This window comes from Balaenoptera acutorostrata, chromosome 10 (assembly GCF_949987535.1).
Source record: "Balaenoptera acutorostrata chromosome 10, mBalAcu1.1, whole genome shotgun sequence".
In the NCBI taxonomy this organism is placed as follows: Eukaryota; Metazoa; Chordata; class Mammalia; order Artiodactyla; family Balaenopteridae; genus Balaenoptera; species Balaenoptera acutorostrata.
Genome location: NC_080073.1, coordinates 84,100,455 through 84,121,822, shown reverse-complemented (window position 1 = coordinate 84,121,822; position 21,368 = coordinate 84,100,455). Strand labels below are relative to the sequence as shown.

Below are 21,368 nucleotides of genomic sequence, written 5' to 3'. Positions count from 1 at the left end.
AGCATCAGGGTCTTGTGCCAAGTAAGATGTTACATGTGAAAGTATTCTCCACAATTCCACGAAGTTGGTCTGTCGTAGAACAGTGGGAGCAGGCTTCAAGTCCACTACTAACGGGGTGACCTTGGACTTAGCCTCTTGGTGGTACCTGTTTCCTCATTTGTAACATGAAGGTGATAAAAAGCACCTACCTCACAAGGTTATTAAGGGATTAGATAAGTATTTGTGAAGTGCTTTAATTTTTTTTTTTTTTTACTTTTGTTACATGTATTTCATGTACACTCTACACTTTGCACTTAAATTTTTCAGTTCCCTAGTCTAGATGAGATGTTACACAAAATAGCTGGGAATGTTGTTTATAAAATGAACACCAACATTTTGCATTTTAAGTGTTTGACCGCTGATTTCACTACAAATACTTCAGATGCTCCAAAATAACTTCCATCCATGGACACAAGTTTTATTTCTTTCCTCAATATATATACTATAATAATGCACTTCAAATATGGGCAAAAGAATGCCACTTCTTCAAAAAGAGCAGCATAGAAATGGAACTCGAAAGGAAAAAATTACACATTTACACAGTAGTACAGTATGTGGGTAACCCAAAGCCTGAAAAATGGAATTTAGTTAACAATTAAATATTTTTATTCACGACAGTCTTTGTCACCTACAAATCATGCACTAAATGTGGTTCATAATTTGCACCGTAGAAGTGTTTAAAAAAATTAGTTACTCTTCTCCACACCTTCCTAATGAGGAAACAGACTCAGAGACGCTGACGTGCCCATGGTCACCCAGCCTGGAAAGGAGAGTTCCTGGGCTGGGGGCCCTAGTTTGCTGATGCCAGTGCCCTGGGCGTTCTCACTCATCTGTAGAATGTGGACAGGATGACCAAAGGATGAGTCCTTGAGTGGCATGAGAGCCAAGGCAGGACTGTGTTTTAGGAACATGTGAGAGACGTTTTAGGGAAGACTGTCAGCACTACAGTGGGAAAGATGAAAGTCGGGAAGGAGCCCTGTGGCCGTACACAACTCAGAGGAGGCCTGGGAATGTGAGAAGTTGCCCTTGTGCTGCTGGTGCTGGTGCAGCAGCTGAAACGCTTGAACGGGTGGCTGCTCTAGGGCAGTGGTTCTCAGCGTGTCCTAGACCAGCGGCAGCATCACCTGGAGTTTGTTAGAAGTGCAAAGGTAGGACTCAGTGGTGCCTTTGGAGCATGTCACAGGAAACATGGCGTTAGGAAAGAAAGGGTAGGGGTCACCTTTAGCTTGAGTGATTAGGGAAGACTTCTCAGAGGAAGTGACATTAATTAAAACCAAAGCCTAGGTGGAGAAGGAACCAACTAGATGGGTGAGAAAGAGCCTTCAGGAAGGCACCAGAATGTGCAGAGGCTCAGAAGCTGAAAGGAGCTTGACTTGGTCAGGAACATGGCTTGAGCTTAGAGCTTGAGCAGCGGCCAGAACACGTGGGGTCTTATAAACATTGATAGGGAGTTAGGATATGGTTCTAGGAGTAATAGAAGGCAGTGTGTACGCAGGAGTGTGAATTGACCTGATTTTCATTTTCACAAAATTGCTCTGGCTGCTGAGTGAAGAGTGGTGGGTGGGAGGGAGACAGGGAGAGGAGATGCCAGGAGAGGCGAGCAGGAGGAGATATCCTCCTTCCTCTAAGAAAGGAAAGGAGATAATGTAGACCCAGATATTTTCAGGTGAAGAGAAGGGGAAATGGTGCTCACATAGGATGGGTCTCACTTTCTCAGGAGATTTGGTGCCAGAGAAGGGAGAGGAGTTAGGAGTTGCCAGGCAGCAGTGAATGTTGAGTCAGTGCTAGTAATTTGTACTGGGCAAAGATGGTAGGATTTCGTGGTTTTTCAACATTATGTTTACTGCCTGGGAGCAGGAATGGGAGAAATAGAATAATGGTGATTCAGAATTGGAGATTGCACTGGTGTGCTTGGGGAAGGGTTGACAGAGAAGTCAGAAGTTAATAGGGGCTTCCCTGGTGGCGCAGTGGTTGAGAATCTGCCTGCTAATGCAGGGGACACGGGTTCGAGCCCTGGTCTGGGAGGATCCCACATGCTGTGGAGCAACTAGGCCCGTGAGCCACAACTACTGAGCCTGCGCGTCTGGAGCCTGTGCTCCGCAACAAGAGAGGCCATGATAGTGAGAGGCCCGTGCACTGCGATGAAGAGTGGCCCCCGCTTGCCGCAACTAGAGAAAGCCCTCGCACAGAAACGAAGACCCAACACAGCCATAAATAAATAAATAAATAAATAGTAAGTAAGTTAATAGGTTATTTAGGGGTGGGGGTGGAAATGGAATAAGAGAGGAAGAACAGGGCTTCCCCTGGTGGCGCAGTGGTTGAGAATCTGCCTGCTGATGCAGGGGACACGGGTTCGAGCCCTGGTCTGGAAAGATCCCACGTGCTGCGGAGCAACTAGGCCTGTGAGCCACAACTACTGAGCCTGCACGTCTGGAGCCTGTGCTCCGCAACAAGAGAGGCTGCGATAGTGAGAGGCCCACACACCGAGAGGAAGAGTGGCCCCCGCTTGCCACAACTAGAGAAAGCCCTCGCACAGAAACGAAGACCCAACACAGCCAAAAATAAAAAAAAAAAAAGAACAGACCAACTGAAGCAGTTGGGAGAGGTGTGCCTGCAAGGCTTGGTGAAGAAACAGAAATGGGTCAGTGGGTACAGTGAAATGGATGAGATGCTCCAACTGTCTCCCTGCCTAAAAAAAAAAAAAAGGAAAATCTAAGTAACAGGTAATTTGGATTTTCATGGAGAATTTGAAAGAAAATGGCTGAACTCATTTTTAAATTAAAATAGAAAAAAGCTCTCTGTAAAGGTTCTTGTGGCCTGTTGCAGGAGGTGGAGGGAAGAAGATGAGAAGCAGGCAGTAGATGGAACCAGAAAGAAAGAAACACAAGTTAAAGAATTTTTGTTTTTTAATTATTTTTGGCTGTGTTGGGTCTTCGTTGTTGCGCACGGGCTTTCTCTAGTTGCGGCGAGCGGGGGCTACTCTTCGTTGCAGTGCGCGGGCTTCTCATTGTGGTGGCTTCTCTGCTGAGCCCGGGCTCTAGGCGCGCAGGCTCAGTAGTTCTGGCTCACAGGCTTAGTTGCTCCGCGGCATGTGGGATCTTCCCAGACCAGGGCTCGAACCCGTGTCCCCTGCATTGGCAGGCGGATTCTTAACCACTGCGCCACCAGGAAGACCAAGTTAAAGAATTTTAAACTTTTTTTCACTTGAGTTGTCTGCTTCGTTGGTATTTCACCTCTTAGCTTGGCCCTTAGATTACATCTTTTGAGGACCTCTCCGAGTGTGAAGAGCAACAGTAGGCTGACTGAACACCCTCTTTCCAGAGAAGGGGCAAAAGGGAAGATAAAATTAGCACCACTGGCCTAAGTGTAGGTGGGACCTGTGAGGTTTAGGAAGTTGCTCCCCTCTTGTGGCCAATCCTGGAAACAACAGCCAAGAAACGTGTTCTAGGGCCGTGTCTTTTCAGTGTTTTCCAGATCAGCAGTCAGCAACACCTGGGAACTTGTTAGATATGCAAAATCTCGGAATTCATCCCAGACCTGATGAATCAGAAAGTTTGCTGAACCCCACCCCCAATCTCTTTTAAAAGCCCTTCAGATGATTCTGATGAATGCTGCAAGTTTGGAAACCACTATTCTCAACCTATACCCCAATATCCCTACCCTCCCTTTCCCTCTCCCCCCAAAATGTAATCTCCTAATTTCTAATTACAAGAATAGCAGAGCTTCCTATTTAAAGTTAATCCTCTCCCTCCATATTCTGGACTCCAAAACCTCCTGTCTCCCCAGGAATCTTTCTTTTTATAAAATATATCTTGAGGGCTTCCCTGGTGGCGCAGTGGTTGAGAATCCGCCTGCCAATGCAGGGGACACGGGTTCGAGCCCTGGTCTGGGAGGATCCCACATGCCACGGAGCAACTAGGCCCGTGAGCCACAATTACTGAGCCTGCGCATCTGGAGCCTGTGCTCCGCAACAAGAGAGGCCGCGATAGTGAGAGGCCCGCGCACCGCGATGAAGAGTGGCCCCCGCTTGCCACAACTAGAGAAAGCCCTCGCACAGAAATGAAGACCCAACACAGCCATAAATAAATAAATAAATAAGTATTAAAAAAAAAATCTATTAAAATATATCTTGATCCTACATCTTCTAGCAGCAGGCCTATTTCTCTGTACCCTGCAGAGCCCCTTTTTTGGGGGACAAGCAGGATCCACCTGTTTTTCCTTCCTTCCCCAGAAACTGCTCTTAGATTTTTCCTTTTTCAGCCACTCTTCCCTACTCCTCCCTTCTGCCCACCCTCACCTCACGTAAATCCCTTCCCTAAGCTACTCCACGGGGCTGGTAGGATCAGCTAGAATGGATGTGCCTGCGCCTTCTGCAGCTCAGGTGATCTGTGAGCTCTGCCTTCCCCAGCTATGGCATTTTATGTTCAAAGTACTCCTTCACCAGTATTTCACTTAACGCCAACAAAGGATTGAAAACCACATTCCACAAAGGTTTGTACTAATGAACTTTCAACAACAGCTGATAATGGCTTTTTTCTTTTTTCTTTTTAAACAGTCCAAGCACACCAGGGGTTAAATACTTCTCTTTCCACTGTTTATTATTAATGTACAAAATATACAAAACCAAAAGAAAAAAGAAAATACTTATCCTCAAATCCATTGTGGCTCTAACCCAAGACCCTGCACAAAACCCAACCAATCCAGTTTTCATAGAAAACAACTGATGCTGAGACAGGTGAAGGAGAGGGCTGGGAGAGGGCAGGTCATCTTATTGAATCCACCCAGGAAGGCACCTGGTGGGGATTCAGAGGTGGCTGACAGGGCAAGGGAGCTGGAGGCTTCACACCCACAAGGTTCCAGGTGGGGGCCAGGAGCGTGCTAACTCCCAGAGGCAGTGCGTGTAGTGTGACTGGCATGCCCAGCACGCCGGGCTTCAGTTGATGAAAAGCTGGTCTCACTGAAGTGTTTTAATTTCCAGAATGAGCTGCAGGCAAGGGTGGACCACCACCAATGGCCTCACCTATGCCAGCTAAAACTTTTCACCAGATGCCGATGTGAATTTGCCATCATTGAACCTAGCAGACCCATGATGCAAACTTGGGTGTTCACGGAAGATTGCAACGTCTTACTTGAGAAAGGACTCAATGTAAAGCCTGTGTCAGGGGAGGAGTGGGGATGATGTGTTCCAGAACTCAAATCCAGCCTGATTGAGTCCTCTCAGTGCAGTGGGATACACAATACCCCTTTTACCATCTCCCCACCCCATGAGGAAGCATGAACTTGGCTGGGATGATTTCATAAGTGCAGTTGATCCCGTGTCAGAGTTCTGTGTGCATGTGGAGGACCCACAAGAGGAGAGTAGAGGTGTTCTCCAGGATAACCAGCTTTAGGTTCTCAGGCATAAAGGGTAATACCGGAGAGGTGCTTGGCATAAAGGGCAAATCTCAAAAAGTGAAGCCAACAGGGTCTCCTCTTCGGCAGTCCAGGGTACAGAATGTGTCCAGTCTCTCTCCTCCCCAGACTGGAGGAAAATATGTACATCAATGCGCACCAGTGATCAGAAAACCCCCAGGAACCCAGGCAGGTGGGCACTGAGGGGGCCGGCTCCTCATCAGCTGGGGAAAGGGGAAAATGGGCCTCACAGAAGCCATAAAAGGGCGGAAGGAGCAAGGCTGCAGTCCACAGGGGTGTGGGCGGGGTGGGCAGGTGGTCCCTAGGGCAGGGGGGGCCCATTGACACCTGGGTGGTAGAAGGCACAGTTGTTCTCATAGCGGCAGTTACCCTTCATCATGAAATGTCGACAAACAGGGCGATTTGACATGTCTGTGGGAATGATGGTGGAATAGTTAGATAGGAAATGGCCAAGAGGTCAATGCCACCCTCATCCCACCCGTCCAAGGCATCCTGAGAACTGTCTTTGAGAGAGACCTAGTCTTGGGGACCTGGGGGAAGGGCTAAAGGAAGGAACTGCCATGCATGCTGGGAACTGGGAACGAGGTGACCTCATGTTCTGCCTGGCAGACCCGGGGTAGTGACGTTCCTCAGAAAGTTGTGTGGGACACCAAGAGCCATGTGGGGGACAGGGAGCATCCTCACCTCCTCCATGGCTGTGGCCTCCATCGTGCCCTCGGTGGCCCCCTCCGCCATGGCCAGGGCCATCATGGCCACGGTGCTCATGAGGGGGTGGCCCTCGATGGTCGTGGCCTCGGTGACCAGGGCCATCATGAGGCCGGTGGCCATGGGGTCCCCCATGTCCAGGGCCTTCATGGGGCCGATGTCCACCACCAGCACCCATTCCTCCACCAGGGCCTTCATGAGGACGATGGCCACTGCCACCACCCATGCCGCCGCCAGGGCCTTCATGGGGGCGATGTCCCCCACCCATGCTACCACCAGGGCCTTCGTGGGGGCGATGCCCACCGCCCATGCCACTGCCAGGGCCTTCATGGGGACGATGTCCGCTGCCACCGCTCATGCCCCCACCAGGGCCTTCATGGGGACGATGCCCACCACCTCCAACCATGCCCCCACCAGGGCCCCCTCGTCCATTTGGAGGTCCTCCTCCAGAGCGCCCTCCTCTGGCCCCTCGGAATGGAGGAGGAGGAGGAGGTGGTTCATTTCCTCCTCGGCCACCACGGCCTCTATGGTATGGCCCAGGACCCGGTCCTGGGCCCCCACGCATCGGGCCACCCCGCATGGGGTCACCTGGGCCATCCCAGAAGGGATCTCCCCCCCGGGGAGGGGGTGGGGGACCCAGGAGACGTGGACCCACTGGCCCACCAGGGCCCCCAGGGCCTCCATGGGGACCTGTTGGGGGAAAAAAAAGGGAGAGAGTATCAGCTACCTGTTGCACCCAGGGACCGCCATCTCCCAACCCAAACCAACCCCCGGCTTTGGTCAATCCTGTACTGTTACCAGGCCGAAATCAAGCAGACAAGCCCATTCCGACCTCTCACTCACCACCTACCTGGCATAGGTCCGCCAGGTCCAGGGGGGAAGTGCTGCATGCCCTTGGGGCCCCCGGGGCCTCCCGGTGGGAAACCATTGGCTATGGGACCAGGGCCTAAGAGTCCATGAGGCACTGTTAATGAAAAAGGAGTGAAGCAGTCAGCAAGATGATTCTAGAAGAGCGGCATGACGTCTTCCCGCTTAGGTGTGCCCAGCTGACCCCCTCAGACCAACGTGGCAGAGCACTGCTCTCTCTGTCCAGTCTTCCCCTCCCATGTCTTGCCGTCTAGTGGCAATACCCCTGCTCCCCCAATTCCACTGCAGGCCTCCTCGCCCAGGCCCCGGGGCCGGCCCTGAGGATTACCCAGCATCTGCTTGATCTTGTCTGAATAGTCTGGTTGCTTCAGCAGTTCCTCTGAGGGATGACTGTTAGGGCTACCCTGTGAGGCAAGGTCATTAAGGGACAAGGTCAACAGAGAATAAGGGTGACACCCGGCAGAGAAGGGAGAGCCCGAGGAGAAAGCAAGCGGGAAGGTGAGCAGAACGGGAGTAAGGAGAAATGGAGACAGTGGGGAAGAAAAGGGAGGCTCGTACCATGATGGAGGTGAGGATCTCCTGCACATTGATGCCTCCTCCTCCAGGACCCTGGGGGCTCTTCCCGGCACCCATGCTTCCCATAAGATTGGCCAGAACAGGAGGTAACTTGGAACCGCCTGCCCCATCGGGTGAGCCACCGGTCCCCCCAGGCTCCAGGGTCTCAACATACGGGGTCTCATCCATGGAACATTCCTGAAAGGACAGGAGAGAACAATCAGGACCAACAAAGAGTAAAGAGACAGTCTCACATGAAAGATGCATTAATGTCAATCACAACCTCCATCACCACATAACTCACCTCATCTAGGGGGATGAGTTTTGGGGGGATAGGCTCATAGGGCTCAGGATCAGGCTCGTGAGGACTGTCAGGAATGCAGAAGGCGATAGAAAAAAAAAGAGTGACAGTCAAATTATTTATTCAAGCCCTTGATTTTCTTCCTAACCCCCACCCCACTTCTAATTACCCCAGGGCACGTTCCCCTCAAGGGCTCAATACCTCAGGAAGTGAACCCCATTCTGCTCACCTTTCCTTGTTGAGGAAGAGCTCCTGAAGGATCCCCTTCTCCCGCTCAGCCTGGATGTACCGCTCCTGGCTGTTGCTTCCAGGGGTGACGAGAGGCGAGGGCAGCACAAGGGGCCGGGGGCACACCCAGGGCACCTTCTCCTCCATGTTGTCGTGGCTCAGACGCCGGGCCGTCTCAAACGCGTGTCTGTCTGACAGTATCTCTCGCTTAGCTGCCTCGCCGAAGTCCTTGATCTTATTCACATTCACTATTGCCAAGGAGAAAAAAAGCAAGAGGGAAAGTAAGCCCAACCAAGTCCTTTTTAAACTCTCTATACCCCACCTACTATAGAGGAAACTGGATCTCTAACCTCGTTCGGTTTCATCCAGTTCAAAATAGAAATACTCTCTCAGTTTGCCCTCCTCAGGCCAGGTCACAGTTTTCCTCTTCCTGCCTTTCCGGGTCAGCTGGCTAGGATCTCCGGGACTCTCCACTGGCTTTGCATCCAGAGCTCCTGGCTCCAAAGAGGCTGTAAACAGAAGTAGTTTCAGACCAGATCCTTCCTTTCAGAAAACCCTGAAACCTGAACCAGTTTCTAGACTTACCAGTATCCATGAGCTCTGGGACTTCAACAGGGGGAACTGGGGTCCCTGGACGTTCTGTGTCCATAGCCTCAGAAGGAGGTGCTGGCTCTGGGGAAGAAGGTTTGGCTGTGCTCGGTTCTGTGCTCGTTTTCCCTTCAAATGGGCTTGGCTATTGTGAACGAAAAAGAAGTTAATGAGCTGACAGGAAAGGCAAGGTCAAGGCAAGGCAATTAGTCCAGGGTCCTTGGGAGGATCTCCTAACAGTTCCTATAAAGGAAGACTCTGTCTCTAACAGTGCTCTGCTGCCACCAGTCTACGTCTGAGACACAGCTCCTCTTGTCCTCCCCAAGCATCCTAGCTGCTGGGCCCTTCCTTCACCTGTACCTTTTCTACCTGGTCACTGGCACCTACTGCACAGCACCCATACCTTGGCAGCTGTGGGTGACAGCACCTTCTTCTTCTTCTTAATTTTGATGCCTGGAACAGGGGCTGAATTGAGTGCATCCAGAAAGCCCAGGCCCTCCATAGCTACAAAAGAAAAGAGCATAAAATGGAATCATCAGACCTCCTTAATAATCCTATTCCTATAGACAAAATCTGGGCAGAAAATTGGCCAGTAGAGACCCTGCCTCAACTCTGGACACAATAAGCTCAAGGTGACCAGGAAGCATATGTAGGAGGATTCACACAAGAAATTCTTGTCATTATTCTATCTTTCTTTCAAAGGCAGGCAAGCATGGCTTTGGATAGGAATCAGAGCTCAGGTAATTGACAAAGCCAGCCCCCATGAACATGACAGCTGGGAGCGTACCCACCAGTCACTGAACAGCACACCTCCCTACTTCATCTCTAAAATCACTCCTAAGCAATCCTATGAAGGACTCCTATGAAGGGAGTTCCAGGGGCGTAAACATTAAAGGACACCAAGAAACCAGATGAAAATGGAGGAAAACACTTCATTTCCATGAAAAGAGTTTGCTCTCAATGCAAAGCACATCCCCCCAGTTTAGACTCACGCTGTGGCGGGATGATCTTCACTTTGATCTCTTTGGTGGCATTGGGTGTTGTGTTGAGTGGCTTGTATTTCTTCTCTGCAGGGGGCGCAGCATCTCCTGGGGCAGCTGCGGAACTGTTAGAAAGGGACCGGTCAACAACACCTGACTCACCCACTCTTTTCCCCTCACGTCCACAGACCCAGCCCATTCAAAAACCAAGAACGTGGTCCATACCTCTGACGCTTGAGGGGGATGGGTTTAAGGTTGTACTTGTCAGAAACCACCACTGCACTGGCATTCTTCTTCACAGGCACCAAAGATGGGGTCTCCAGCTCTAGTCCTGGGGCAGAAGACATGGTGTTGGGGCTGGACTCACTCCACACTCTCCTGACTCTTCCTCCCTTAACGTTCATCAAGCCCTGTAAACTCGCACAACGCTCCATCCACTAGTCTTCCCTCACTCCAGATTTACTGTACCATTAAGTCCAACTCTTCCACCATAAGGCCCGGGCTGTGCACCTACCCACAGACCCTCCAGAGGCCAGACGGCAGCCTTACCGGTAGAGCGGAACTTGGCGTGACTGGGCGCCGTGGTTCGGAGGGACTTGGGCTTCTCCCTCTTCTTCTCTGGGGCCTCCTCAGCCCGAGTCTCAGCCTTCACCTCAGTCAACGGTCGCTCAGGAGGGGTGGTTCGATTCTTTCCCTCTTCTTTCCGTTTCTTCTTATCTTTCTCTGTTGTGGAAAAACAGAGCAGAAAAGGATTTTATTTAGATAAAGAAAAAGACTGTCAGTCAGAGGTAGAAAGCAGGTTAGAGGCACGGAAGGCCACATCCCAGTGGGAAAGAAAGAAATACAAGGGATAAAGGGCCAAGGAACTTACCAGCAGGCTGGGTACTGCTCTGGGAGCGGATGACAGCCATCCAGTCGCTGACAAGGACTGAGGCCAATTTCCGGAGCTCTGCAGGTGAGAGAAAGGGGAAATGCCTAAATAATGTAAGAGACACTGAATCATGGAATTTTCCTCTATTCAGATAACTTTCAACCCTGATGCCATTGTAACACTGGGGGCGGGGGTGGCAAAAAGAAGGAACATTTATTAAAGTATGTTGTAAAAACTACACTAGTTGCTTTGCATACATCTCATGTAATTGTTATTACAACCTGAAAATTTTTAATCTCCCTTTATAGACACAGAAGCATGGAGATTAAAGTCACAAATCTAGAAGATGGCAGAATGAACCTAGTGCCTATGCTCTTCCCCTAACCACTTATTACAATAAAATAAGGAGAAAGGCAGAGGGGTTCAAGTATCCAAAGGGCTACCAGATTTTAAAAATTTCAAGGAGGCAGATTTAGATCCTCGTAAAAAAAGATCTTCTAGGGAAACTTTTTTCCTAGAATGTCACTAGTGATGACAGCTCTTAAAAAAAATAAAATAAGTGTTGCAAGAGTGAAAAAAGAACTTAAAAACAAACTGATTTAGGATGAAGGAAGCAGAGTTTATCTAGAGAAAAAAGATGGTCAGAGAATTTAAAGATAAAAAACAGAATTTATTTCTAAATATATGGAAAAATGCATTTGTAGCTCTTTCCTTCTGTACTTGGCAAATAATATCTCCTATCTATGGGACCTCTCTTCTTGCCAACATTTCCATTATGGGCTGATTTAATAATGAAATTGTTGTAGAATATTAAAACTTAACTTTTTAAAACAGTCACACAACTGCCAACTCCTATACCTAATGCAATATGAACCCCAATGCCCAGTGGGGGAATATCCTGAAACCTCTTTGGCGCAATCGATACTACGGTCCAGTAACACTTAACTACAGTCAATAAGCAATGTACAAATTTCAGTATCTAAAGGAAGCACAGAATAATAATTAAACCTATACTCAAAGACAGCAACACAATTAAGCCAGCTGGAACAAGGACCAATATACCTCAGTGAAGAAACAAAAGATAGGCAATGATTTAATGGCATCTTCTGTGTTACAGTTTATCCTACAAAGCTACTCTGAGATGTCAGAAAAATAGTGAAGTGCTCATTATATAAAAGGACCTAAAAACAGAATTAATACGACTAGAAGAACGCAAAGCTAGGGAATGTTTTTCACTTAAACAATACTGTGAGTTAAAACAAAATCGTGATCCTTTATACTGGAAAATGTTCCCAGTGTTTTCTCCTCTAGCTAAACTTTCCAAAGGGACCTAGCATACCATTCCCCATAGACAAAGAGCGGGGATCAGCTCTGCTACAATACTGCTCACTTGTGGGAAACCAGTGTCTTGTGCTCCCTGGTTTATGCCTTGGGTATAAAATTTTTGGGTTAACTCTTGGATATAAACCCTTTTCTTCTCTAAAGAAAAGCCTGTGACTTTCTGGAGCCAGGCTTTGTCTTCAAGCCAGAACTGTATGGCCCTTGCCAGGAGCTCCAAAACCCTTTGTCTTAGCAAAGGAAAGAATCTGTTGCTATCAAAGCTATGATATACTCCAGCAATCAGGATTCTGCCCATGCCCTACAGCAGGGTGTTTATTGGTAGAACAAGCATACTTGTTGTTAGGAAAATAGACATTGAGGGTCCCAGAATATGCTCTATTTATTGATATTTAGAGAAACAGAAGTAAATGATGACGAGACATTCTAGGATGACACTATTTCCCCCAAAGAATTTTAAGTGTATGCCTTTTACACCAAGAGAGCTTAAGAAATGAAGGTAACTGAGTGGAAGTAACGGAAGAAGGCCCAGGACACAGAAGAAGGGACTGGCCCCTACCTTCATCCTCACTTGACTTGCTCAGCTGCTTCACCAGTTTGGCTGTGTTGTTCTACGAGAGGAAGGGAGCAGCAGGATGGTAAGTGCCAGAAGGAAAAGCAGCCCACTCAGAGCTAACCACTCCCACAAACGCGCAATCTCTTAACAGCCACTAACACTGAGATAGACCTTCTCTCTTACAAAGCCCTTGGAGACATTCTTACTCCTTAAAACAACCCAGTTAGGTAGGTTCAATCATTCCCATTTTACAAATGAAGAAACTGAGGCTCAGATATATAAAGTGCCCCACGTCACACACCTATTAAAGGACATAAATTTGAACCAAATCTTGATTCCAAACTCCTACTTTTTTCTACCATTCTACCTCACAGGCCCAAGACTGCAGCCACATCGGAGCCGATGTGAGTTTTTCATCGGTGAGCCTAAACCAAAAAGGAAGAACCAGGATTATAAAGACTGAAGGTACCTGCTTGAGATGGTCAACAGTGAGTGGTAGGTGCTGCAGGGTCAGTAGAATTTGCTGCAAGAGGGGAATGTTGTTGGTTGTCTTTGAATATGTCAGCCAATTGTTAAGAAGCTTGTAACCACCAACGTCAATAAACCTGCAGGCAGGGAGGAGGCTCTGTGATGCCCTTCCTGGGTCTTGGGAGTATACCCCACCCTCCTAGTCCCCCATCAACAACTCAGGAACCCCGTGCCTCACCTCCCTCTGCCTTCGAAGTACCCAGCCACCCAGGTCCCCACTTACTTGACCAATATTTCTGGTGAACGGGTCTGCAGGAGAATGTTCAAGTAAGTGCACCGACTCACCATCTTTCGTGCTTCCTTCATCAGACTGTAAGAGATGAGTCAAGGTTAGAAATGTAGCAGCCCGAAAGCACCTCTTCTTTGAGCAGAAGTCTCTAATCTGCGGGAGTACCTCGAGATCCCTGATGACTTGGGACTTCGCTACTGGGTGGGGGGATCACACAGGCCCCTAGGAGGATGGGGTGGATCAGGATTGATGTGGAAACACCCAGAGGGATGGAACACAACGGAGGAGATGCACTGAAGTCTCCGATCTGAGGAGGTAAGTGTCACTGCTTCTCTAACCCACAGGACACATTTGATTCTGCTTCCAGGTGAAGAGCCCTAGCCTTCAACTACCATCTCTTCGGACTGGCTTAGTCACTCGCTTTCTCCTGGAAAACTTGAGGATCCCTGAAGGAAAATGACATTTGGGGCATGCAGAATGCAACCCAAAACAGAACTAAGAATCCTGTCACCTGACTCCCCTGCTTGCTTCCTTCCTTCCCTTGGGACTGTGGGTCTCCAAATATCCAGATGCCATAATGACCAGGGATCAAGGGGTCATCTTTTCCTATCACTAGTTCTAACATAATTGGATTTGAATCCTATTCCACTGACTCCCATTCCTCTTAGGGAACATTTTCTGCTATCTGCCTTAATTATAGTCATATTACAACACAAAATATTCTCCACTCACAACGAATTCAAAGGGTACAGACTCACCTGAAGATCTTCGAAATCCCATCCACACTCTTGACTTCCCCATCTCGGTTAAGGAAGCTATCCAGGCCCTTGAGAAGCTCTTTGGGGTCTATGGGACCCGAACCCATGGTTGAGGTTTTCTAAGATAAGAGGATAAAACAAACCCACAGAATAAATGGGTGGCAAGGACAGCCCCAGTTGCCCTCTAATAAATTCCATCTCTGTGTTTGACAAATTATTAGTGATTATTTAATCTACATTCAACTGCACTCACCATTATCTAGATAAGAAAAATCAACACAGACCATTGTCCCTACTGAGAAAACAGCCCTGGCAAGTGAAGCACTGTGTTAATACATGACTGAAGGGGATGACAATCAGACTGGAGGACTAAGGCAGCATCTCTCCTCTCGCTCCCAGTTACATCCTTCCTAGGACAGCTGAACTTCACCAGATGGTATCAGAGCTAAGATTCACATTCCCAAAACAAACACTCAACTCTCCAAGTCATTTTTGCTTATTAGGTCCCGTTTCTCCTTAGTTGCTAATGAATCTAGCTTAAAAAAAAACACCAAACCCATAGCTTGATAAGAACTGGGCCAATCATGGATGTTGGGCTGTCTTCCAAAAGTCAACTCCTTTCTATCTTAGCCCATGAAGAGTCAACCGCTTGGGAGATTGGGATTGACATATATACACCAATATGTATAAAATGGGTAACTAATAAGAACCTGCTGTATAAAAAAAAAAAAAAAAGAGTCAACTGCCACAGGTAGCAGGATATGTTCTGCTTGCACCAGCAGACAATCGTCTAAAGTTGTAGGTGAAAGAGAAGGAAACAAAACTTGAAAACAGAACCTCTCCCCTACGGGAGTTAGCGGTGGCTCCCAGAAATAGAGACAAATGGAGCAAAGAAAATCAAGCAGGTCCTCCTAAGCCTTGAAAAAATGTCACTCATTAACCAAACACTGCATGAGTTTTTATTGTTTCAAAGTTAAGGGAAGATTGGTTTGTGGTTTCAAAAGCAAAGATGCGAATCTGACTCCTACTCCCCACCTAAATCATAACACTATCCAAGATCCCCAAGGAGGGCCTGAAATTAGAAACCATGGAGCCAAAAAGAATGGAACAAATAAAACAAGAAGCTGGCAAAATGCCATTAAATTTTAAGTAGCTGCTTTAGACTAGGTTAGAAAATGAGTTAATTAAAAGCTGAACACAGCTGTTACGGGACAGAGACATGTGAAACAATTTCTAGGCCAGAACTGAAGTTCGAGAGAGGTAATTTAGAATCAATATGGTTCTGATTAGGATTTTTATCCACAATGCCTCTAAACATTGGCTTCTGAGAAGCAGAAAAGAAAGCCACTTTAGTAATATCGACATTTGGGAAATAAGACGAACACTGGGTAGGAAGGAGGCAAGAAGAAAGCCTCCTGAATCCCACATCTAGTACAGAGATGAAACACATGAGCCAGGCAGAAGGGTGGGAAAAATCAGTGTTTTACAAAGATGATTATATTTTCTGCAGAAAACAGGTTCCTTATAAGATCATGTTAATTAGTTCTATTTGTTCTCAAGCCAAAAGAGAAAAACAAGCATAACACTTTCAACCTTTTAATTCTCACAATAAAAAAGTCAATAAATTTCTACATTTACAGGTCCTAACAACCTAGGCCAAGAAGAGGCGGAGGCACGGGGGGAACTTGGTTCCTGAGATCATAACCTGTGGGCTGAATACAGGGAGAGGAGGTAAGGTAAGAAATACTGAGAGGTGAGCAAGTCTGGGTTAACTGTGCTTTGCTGCTGCCCTGGAATCTCCACGAGGACACGTAGAACCTAAGGTCAGAGGAAAAAACATTCAAGTCCAATACCAGATAAATTAGAAGTCCACAGGCCAAATCCACTTAAGTGTGGTGATTCTTATACACAGAGACAGACATGGGGATAAAGGAATTTTCCCCATGTAGTAAGACACTATAAAGTGAAATATAGACACTATAAGGACAGAAATACAATAAAGGGATACATAAAATAGATTCCCCATTTGCTGGAGACTGGAAAAGCAATGAGCGAATCCAAAGTAATAAAATATATCATCAGTAAAAAAAAATATATGCAATTTGACAAAAAGCTTTCAATTAAACTAACTTCACTTCCAACCAATGCCCCCTAAATACACCTGGCCCCTCAGATTCAAACCCAGTTGAATACACAGCACCTTGGAAAAGTCCCTTTTGCACACCCACCCACCAGTTAAGTCAACAGGCCTGCTCCCCCTACTTCCTTCAGAAACAAAAACTGTCACCTGAGCTCAAATGTTCCTTTGCTTAAGAGGGTAGCAGACAATAGAGAATAACCATCTTTAGAGAGAAAAGAAACCAGTGAGTACACAGCTAAACTCTGTCCAGTGCCTTCTGCTGGGAATGGGACCCAGGGACAACTTTTTAATTCCCATTCACAACAAGCAAGAATAAAAGACATTAACAGTCAAGGAAAACTAGAAGACAAAGCAGAAGAAATGTTAAATATTCATTTTCCACTGCAGTTTTCCTATTATTTACATTCTGGAAATATAATTAACAAAACTATAAATTTTGTCTCACAAGCACCAATCACGTGGTTTTAAAACGTAAGGGGGTTTTCTCATGACGGCTTCCTCCAGGCAGATTAGTTTTCACTCATTTAAAATTAAGGACCCCAAGTGTTTTACAACCTATTTCCTTATTTTGAAGTCATTACGTTTAGAAAGAAGTTCCAAGGCACTCAAGTGGAAAGGAATGAAGAGCCTAAATTCTCGGCACAGCCCTACAGGGGAAAAGGCAAACGACTTTACCAGGGAAAGAGGGGCAGTGACCAATTGTCATTAACATATCTGGAGCCTGGAACAAAAGCTTAAGGAAGCTTTCTGAAACCAAAAATAATCCAGGGCATGATATGTTTTAATTTCCTTGAAGGCAGAACATACGGGGTGGCCGGTGGGGAAGCAACCCCTGGCATCATCTCCACCTTGTCCTAAAGCTGGGCTCTCCTTATGGAGGATGTTGTCGGCAGACACAAGGCACTGGGGAATTTTCTTTCTTACCAGAGATAAAATTAAGTCCAGAAGTGACACCAACTCCTGCCTCCAAAATAAATAAGATGAAAAATATCTAGCTTGGCTAAAGTTACTCCATACCCATCACCAATGAAACAGAACTGAACTGGTTCAGGACAAAAATTCTAGGCGAGTTTAAAAACAATCACAACAATCTTCTAACAAAGGAGGAAGGTGTCCAAGTTTACCTTCACTTGGAGGTCTTCGCACTTCTGGAAATGAAGTGCTTTGTAGCTTACATTCCCCCCTTCCTTTCCACGGTAATTGAGGCATTTCCTAGTCTGACTCCAGAGTGGACTGAATTATGTCTCTCAGGTGATTCACAAGGTCACACCTCTCTTCAAGTAGTAAGCCCCTCCCCCTCAAAATCATTCCAAAACCGGGTAGCACATGCCCTTCCCAAACGCTTATTTGCCTTTCAATAAGGGTGTAAAGTCACCCCCCACCCCTGCCCTCACAGGACAGGATCCCAGATAGAACTGTGGCCACAAACTACAAGGATCAGGTTCTCCGAAGTTCTCTGGATGGATGTGGTTTCCCTAGAAGACTTTTTTTCCCATCTCCCATGTTAATGCAGATCTTCTTTATTATAATCCCCTGCTCACTAGAGCTCAGGAACCCCAGTGGGTAGAATGTTCAGCTCCCAAGGAAGGTATGCTGCAGAGGCACATGGCAAACTGCTTAAAAGATAAAAAACTTGTGGTCAGTAGGACATGTGGAAGAGTCCCTCCCATCCAATCCAGAAGTAATAGTGTGAGAATCCATACCCAGTAGAAAATTAGCCCTAAAGTCTCACCAAGTCACCACAGAACAGTTGTACAAAATGGCTTTCCAATTCTGCCTAGAACCTTCACGCTTCAGGGCAGGACTTTAAAAAATGACAAGTATATGGAAAGTCTGATAAAGATTTGACTTTGAAAAAGTTGGAAGAAGAAAGGTAAGAAAGGGACAGGACACCCAATACCACCCTCAGGTAGGGCACAGCTTTCGAACATGCACCAACTGCTACACCGCTGCACAAGTTGAAAAACGCAGAGGACATTATTTCCCCATTGTTTTTAAGGAATTTCTTTCAGAAGGGAAGGAAAAAGAAATTCAAAAAGGGTGGCTCTTTGGAAAAAAGAAATGAAGGTTGTGAAATGTAATACCAGAAAGGTTTTGCTTACCAGAAACCGTAGCTTGAATCCCCCTGCCTTGAGTTTACAACTGCCGCCTCCTTTCCTAAAGATTCACTTCTCATCCTAGTACCAATGTACAGGAGCTAAGCAACTGGAGAACGTGATACAGCACTGAACACAAAGAGCTTACCCCCAAACCCAGAGGCGGGAATAAGGGCGATTTAGAAGAAAGTCCTAAAGTACCCACTCTCCCCCAGATTCTCATCATACAAAGCCACCAAATGCAAGAGGCCCAAGGACTGATTCCCGAGCAGAAACGGCACATTTCAGTGTCATTAGGCCCCAGTTGTCTATTCCAGTTACTCATTCACAAGCCCTTGTGTCTTCCTCCAGTATCCCCCAACACACAGATAAGACACACACACGCTCACACACACTCCCCTCAAAAGCTTCCAGTCCTAGTATAGCTGTTTTGACTGGTTTCCACCCCTGGCAACTGAAGCGGGGAAAAATTCCAAGCAGTAGTGATGAAAGAGGGTGAAAATAAAAGCAACAGACTCGGGATCTTTAAATACAAAAACTAAAGCTGCCCAAGGAGACGGACAGCTTCAAGACCTAATTCCTATAAGTTTTTTTCCTTTTAAGATAATGGCTATAAAAGGTTTTAAAGAAAATAAGGAAAATGGCTTTTCCTGTCTAGCAGCAGCGTGCACAAGAGTCCAGAAGGCATCTGCTCGGGGTGGAGTTTAAAGAGGGTGGAGAAAGGAGGAAGAAAGCTGATTACATCACCTTTCAATGCTGCTCCTCCCCCTTGACCAAGTTTCTAGGGCGGCCCTAAGCTCTGGATGGCAAAAGGGGGAGAAAAACAACAAAGCAGGGACGCCATCTTGTTACGCAGAAGAGGACTCAAACTTAAAAAGCTATCCCGGCTCTGCCGGTAGCTTTTTACATTAAAAAACCTTTTAGTGAAAAAACCAAAAGACAAAAAGCAGCCCCCATCCTGAATAGTCTTTGACCTACTTTGAGTAAGAGCAGTGTGAAAATAAAAGCAATTAAAATATTAAAAAGAACAATTTTCTGCGGGGAAGAACTGAATTTCCAATTGAGGTTCAACTTGCTACTGTCGACCACCCCCCATCCTCCCTATAAAGGGAAAGGGGGGAGGACTTGGACCCCTCTCAACAAATAGGGTTGAGGTGGGAGGACAGGAGAAAAATGGGTGAAGACACAACCTGCAACGCCGCTTGGAAGACAAAAGGACAAAGAAAGTAGCCATATTGAAGCAGGGAAGAAAAAAATTCCTTTTAACGACACAAATCTTTTAGAAAGCTAGCATTCAATTGCACTAAATGGCTTTTAAAATTATACTCCTGAATTCCACATTTCCCCAACCTTTCCACCCTCTACTTAACTGTATTCCCACCAAAAAGTATCAAATTAAAATGTTAATCACTTTTTTTTGCTTTTAAATAACCTACGCAATCTGCAACAATTACAAGACATTCTTTACCTCCCCAGTATCTTGTATGTATTGGCACTAAGATTATATTTTGCCCTGAATTAAGTGTCTTGCAATCTTTATTCCTAGATTGCCACCTATATTAACCACACAAATATACCCCAAACAAATTACATTAAAATTGAGAGTTAACAATCATTTAAAAAGTCATAGCCACCTATTTCTCTCTGCCCATCTCCTTACCCTGCAATCTTTATGTACAGATTGCTTATTAATCTGGCAAATTGAAAGGCGCCCTGCTTGTCTCACACACAAAGAAGTGGGACTTCTGGGCCACAAAATCCACCATCTTTTGTATGTGAGCTCATTAACCCTTTTGAAGACTGCTAACGAGAGGAAGGTAACCATACCTCCTTATAAAAAGCAAACACTTATGGCTTTGGCAGTCTGGAAATTGGCTGGATTACCAAGGGTTAACCATCAAAATCTTAACTTGCGGGCCCTCCCTCCACCCTCTCCTAGCCTGCAGCAAAGCAGGGAAGAGGCAGGTGGTAGGGGAGAGAGAACACTGTTTAGACCCAAAGGCCCTTTTTAATGGAGATTAAGTGACCGGATCGGTCCTTCTCCAGTTCTCTATTTGTTCTACGGTCTCATTTCTTCCTCTCATTATTTTTGGTTTCACAAAGGGAAACGTTGATTTCTTGTTGCAAGGCTGGTTTTTGAAAATTCGACACTTACTATCCAATTTTTTTGCGACGTCAGCACCTCGGGCTCAGGGGGGGAGGGGGTTAAAATTTTGGAGAAAAAAAATAAAACCACCAACCAGGACCCAAAACTCAATTATTTGCGGGGCCTCATTGGATCAAAAAGTCTCCTTAAAAAAAATAAAGGCCAACTCAGTATTCATTTCCCCCCCACCCAACTCCATGTAGGGAGGGGGGTCGTAGAAAAAAAGTTCTGAGTGGATTAAAAAAAGTAAACGCTGGATGAGTGAATTTGGGTGGGTTTGGGAAGGGAGGGTGGTTGATTATTTTTGAAGTTATGTGGTGACGGTCCTTCGGCCACAGATTTCAAGTCCCAGGCAGCGTGGGCTGGTGGGGTGGGCAAGATAGGTGGGAAGGGGCAGAAGACACAAGTGGTTGGGCTGGTGGCTGCTGTTTTCCCTTTCCCCCCTCTCTCAGGATCCTTTCAAGGGCTTAGATGTTGCTGCGGCTTCTTTTCTCCTCGTGGCTGGCCCGTCTTTCTCCGAGAAAATTCAAACCTGGGATAAAAGGAACACAAGGGAGAAAAATATAATCAGTATGGGTTGCTCTTAAACACCCAAAAATACAATCTCTGTTGTCCCCAAACTCCTCCATGTCCCATCCCGAACACAGCCGCTTAAAAAGAGTCACGGCTCTCAACCGAGTCCTCGCCTAACCCATTTCCTAGGCCAACTGTCCCAGCAAAATTTTACCCTCCAACCAACAAAATGCCGAGACTTACCTCTAAACGAACCCCAGAATGGCGGCTGCCCGCTCGGGCTGAGTCTTTTATATCCGGACACCGCCCAACGCGCCCAAACGTGCTAGTGAAACGCCCTTGCGGCGAGAGACTGTGCGCGGGGCGTGAATTCATTGGTCAACCAGTAAGACAATTCGCCAGCTGATTGGCTATCCTGCCTTAACCTTCGCTCAGCCCCTTCCCCCGGGTACCCTCTTCCGCCTCCTTCCTGGCCCCCGAACGCGTGCGCTTGACCTAGCGGCCTAGCACCTCCCTTT

At 46.8% G+C, this 21,368-nt stretch overlaps 1 protein-coding gene across 1 annotated transcript; it reads right to left on the bottom strand.

Annotated features, from left to right (window-relative positions):
- Positions 1–4,611: 4,611 nt before the first annotated feature.
- On the bottom strand, positions 4,612–21,172 carry PPP1R10 (protein phosphatase 1 regulatory subunit 10). The gene is made up of 20 exons (XM_007194020.3): positions 21,094–21,172; positions 20,347–20,869; positions 13,956–14,074; positions 13,192–13,278; positions 12,910–13,045; positions 12,444–12,495; positions 10,547–10,624; positions 10,225–10,398; positions 9,901–10,006; positions 9,688–9,800; positions 9,099–9,199; positions 8,693–8,840; positions 8,458–8,616; positions 8,109–8,355; positions 7,883–7,946; positions 7,582–7,776; positions 7,352–7,427; positions 7,007–7,120; positions 6,136–6,846; positions 4,612–5,862 (listed from the first exon to the last, which is right to left on the bottom strand). Exons 3-20 carry the CDS (start codon positions 14,060–14,062, stop codon positions 5,753–5,755), a joined length of 2,778 nt encoding a protein of 925 aa, XP_007194082.2. The 5' UTR covers positions 14,063–14,074; positions 20,347–20,869; positions 21,094–21,172; the 3' UTR covers positions 4,612–5,752.
- Positions 21,173–21,368: the final 196 nt, after the last annotated feature.